Source organism: Pyxicephalus adspersus, chromosome 1, assembly GCF_032062135.1.
Source record: "Pyxicephalus adspersus chromosome 1, UCB_Pads_2.0, whole genome shotgun sequence".
NCBI classification, from domain to species: domain Eukaryota; kingdom Metazoa; phylum Chordata; class Amphibia; order Anura; family Pyxicephalidae; genus Pyxicephalus; species Pyxicephalus adspersus.
Window position 1 is genome coordinate 33,032,641 of NC_092858.1, and position 3,203 is coordinate 33,035,843.

General features: G+C 36.7%; 1 protein-coding gene across 1 annotated transcript in view; it reads left to right on the forward strand.

Annotated features, from left to right (window-relative positions):
- The window catches only part of SOAT2 (sterol O-acyltransferase 2), a 33,894-nt gene that overhangs the window by 5,125 nt on the left and 25,566 nt on the right, over positions 1-3,203 (forward strand). The window contains exon 2 of the mRNA XM_072405722.1: positions 2,839-2,952. Within this exon, the coding sequence (XP_072261823.1) occupies positions 2,839-2,952 (114 nt within the window). The remainder of the gene's footprint in view (positions 1-2,838; positions 2,953-3,203) is intronic.

Consider the following 3,203-nt stretch of genomic DNA (forward strand, 5'->3'; position numbering starts at 1 on the left):
TTTTTTTCTCAGCCGGACGGCTTCTCGCTTCAGAAGACACCCGGCGCTGGATGAAGAAGGATCATCAGCGATCAGCGGGACCAGGTAAGAAACCGACCGGCATCTTATGTTCCGCTGGCCGGTATCTTGTGTTCCGCTGGCCGGCATCTTGTGTTCCGCCGGGCGGCGGAACAAAAGATGCCGGCCGGATGAGCACAGCGGGACCAGGTAAGTATGGATGCGACAAAAACTCGGGGTTAACCATCCTAGCCTTTTTTTTTTGCGAAAAATCTGTGACAGAAAAACTAAATGACAATTATTAGGTTTTACTATATATTTTTATCAAGATGTATACATTCTCCAGGTGGTTCATGCTTTTAGGTTCCCCAGAGGTAGCTAGTTGCACTGTTTAGCTCCCTGAATGCTTAGCTCTGTGTACATTTTGGCAAGCTGCTTTTTGAACTGGGTTTTTAGGGATAAACCCGTCAGTTCACAATTTAACCATTTGATCTTTTGTGTTAGTTACCAATGTTTTAGACATAAAATTATAACTTTATCAAACAAAAGATGACCAGATTGTGCAATGCTCATCCTATATCTATAAAAAAAAGTTTACCATTAAACAAAAGTGAACATTTTTTTCCTGGCATATTGGCCCTCATTTATTAAAGCTCTCCAAGGCTGGGGAGGATACACTTTCATCAGTGAAGATGGGTGATTCAGTCAACCTTGAATGGAATTCCAATAGAAGGTATGGGCTTCAGATTTATGATAATTTGGATGAACTGGTAAATGTTATACCATTCAAATATAATAGTCCCATTACCTCAATATTAACTATTACTACCAAGACTTTAATCCCCCCTGCATGGTCAGGTAGTTTTGGGACATTCAATAAATTAACATACAATGATAACATGTGGTATGTCCCCAAACTACCTGACCATGTATGGAGGTTTGATGTCTTGGTAACAATAAACCTGCAATGGATCTGGTCCAGGATTAAAAACATTTGCTAGCAAATGGCAAATTACTTTAAATAAATCCATTCCAGGTTTGCTGGATCACCCAGCTTCACTGAAAGTCTGTCCTCTCCAGTCTTTGAGAGCTTTAATAAATCAGGGCCATTGTTTGTAGTACATGCTAGTGTGACACCATGCTACAACTACTCTGCATGATCCTTCCAGGTGATGGGTTTAGAGCAGCAGTCGCCAACCGGACCACATCCCCCCTGCAAATCTCAGACACAACCCGCCCACTCTCCCATCGCAGTCAGGAGCCGGTAACTTTAGTGGTCCGTGGGACTGAAAAGGTTGGTGACCATCAGTTTAGAGAGCATGAAAGTCAGATGATCACAAGCACTGCAGCTACAAAACTATGATTTTTTTAGGGGTTTATATTGTGAGAAATATTAAAGAGAGACCATAAAAATGATAGTTTTGTGGCTGCAGTGGTTGTGATCATCTGATCATCATGCTTTCTAAACTATTCACTTGGAATAATTACTATAAATAGTTCTGACCCTGATTATCTGCATACCTGTTCCATATATGTTCCTGAGTCAGTTCAAACGATTTGACCATATTCACAGCAAGTAACTTTCATTTTTAGATAGGTTGGTAATAGCTGCTCCCATAGATTTCTCATAGCAGACAGGTGTTAAAAAAAGAACAAAAGCCTCCATGCTTCTATACCCAGCCCCTGGATTTTAATATTACTGTGTTATCTCAGGATTTCCTTTGTTTCACTGATGTCTACTTGTTTGTGCATTAAATGTTTTTGCATTTGATTTGCTCCAATCGCCTTTATGTTTAAACCATTTGCCACTTGTATTATAATATTTTGCTTTTTTTTTTGTTAACACCCCACTCCCCTTTTCCCCATTTTATAGAAACTTAAATAAAGAATGTTTAAAAAAAATCTCAGTTTGGGTGAAATGGATGCACTATAGAAAGTGACCACATGACAGCAATCGTATGAAATTGTGCAAAAATTGTGTAAACCAATGATACATACACTTAACACTGTAATAAGTCATACATATGCTGATAATTGCAAACAATTAAATAGGTCTGAGCTTCACTTTTTCTAAATTTTCTCTGTTCTTGGTAATGGATCCTTTCCAATGTCTAAACTATATATAGATTGTTACATTTCAGTGCACTTCTCAAACCAGTAATGCAGCATTGCCCATCCCTCGAACTGAAAAACACAATAAACTGTGATATAAATAAAAAAAAAAGGTTGAAATCTATGTTTGTGTAAAAAGTCTCAGACAGGTTTTATCAGCTGTCCTTAAATAAAAGCCAATTATATAGCTAATAAGAAGGATCATATCACGCTGTAAAAGGTAAAATGAATATTCTCCTATTTTGTAACTCTTGGCCAGGTGCCCCTGTATTACTTGGTAACCAAATGAAAAAAATTTTTATAACGACAATTGGCAAGCGCGAGAGAGTTATCCTTTGTAGTACCTGGTGTATTTGTGTTTAAAATCAGACCACACCTTTATTAAAATACTGTTAGACAAACTACGGTATGTTCTAGGTTCAAATGTTCTCTTACTGTCTGTCTGGCTTTTACAGAATAGAAAGGGAAATATCTAATTTTAAGTAGTAAACACATATGTGTTGGAAGGTCAGCATAACTCAAACATATGGCACAAAGTTCCCTCTGATTCCAAAGGTTTTTTGGATAATTGAGTTGACTTCAGGGTTAAGGCTAGCAGAGCTCTTAGTTGTTTGGAGGGGAGGGGAGAAAAGGAGTGATCATTGGGAATCAGCAAAGGGGTTTATAACCTTTATAACCATTTAGTGAACGACAACTCAGAAGAGCTTTTCTATTTTATATCTGTGAAAGTGTGTCTAACGTTTCTGGAGAAAAACATCATGGCATCTGCTGAGGACACATCTGAAACCAAAGTACGGAACAGGAACACTGATCGCATCAAGGAAACCTACACAGAACAAAATGGTAATTACTGATAATAATTAGTATTTTTAGCTCTGTCTGATATATTGTTTTTTGTTTTGATGAAAACAGTGCTTGTTACACATAGTATAGTATACCAAATTTGATGTTTGTTATGGACACTATTAACATGCACGTGTGTGTGTGTATATATATATTTTTATATATTGTATAATATTATATGTTTAAAGTTTTAGTATTTGTTATAAATAATAATATATATGTTTAATACAATATATATATATATATATATA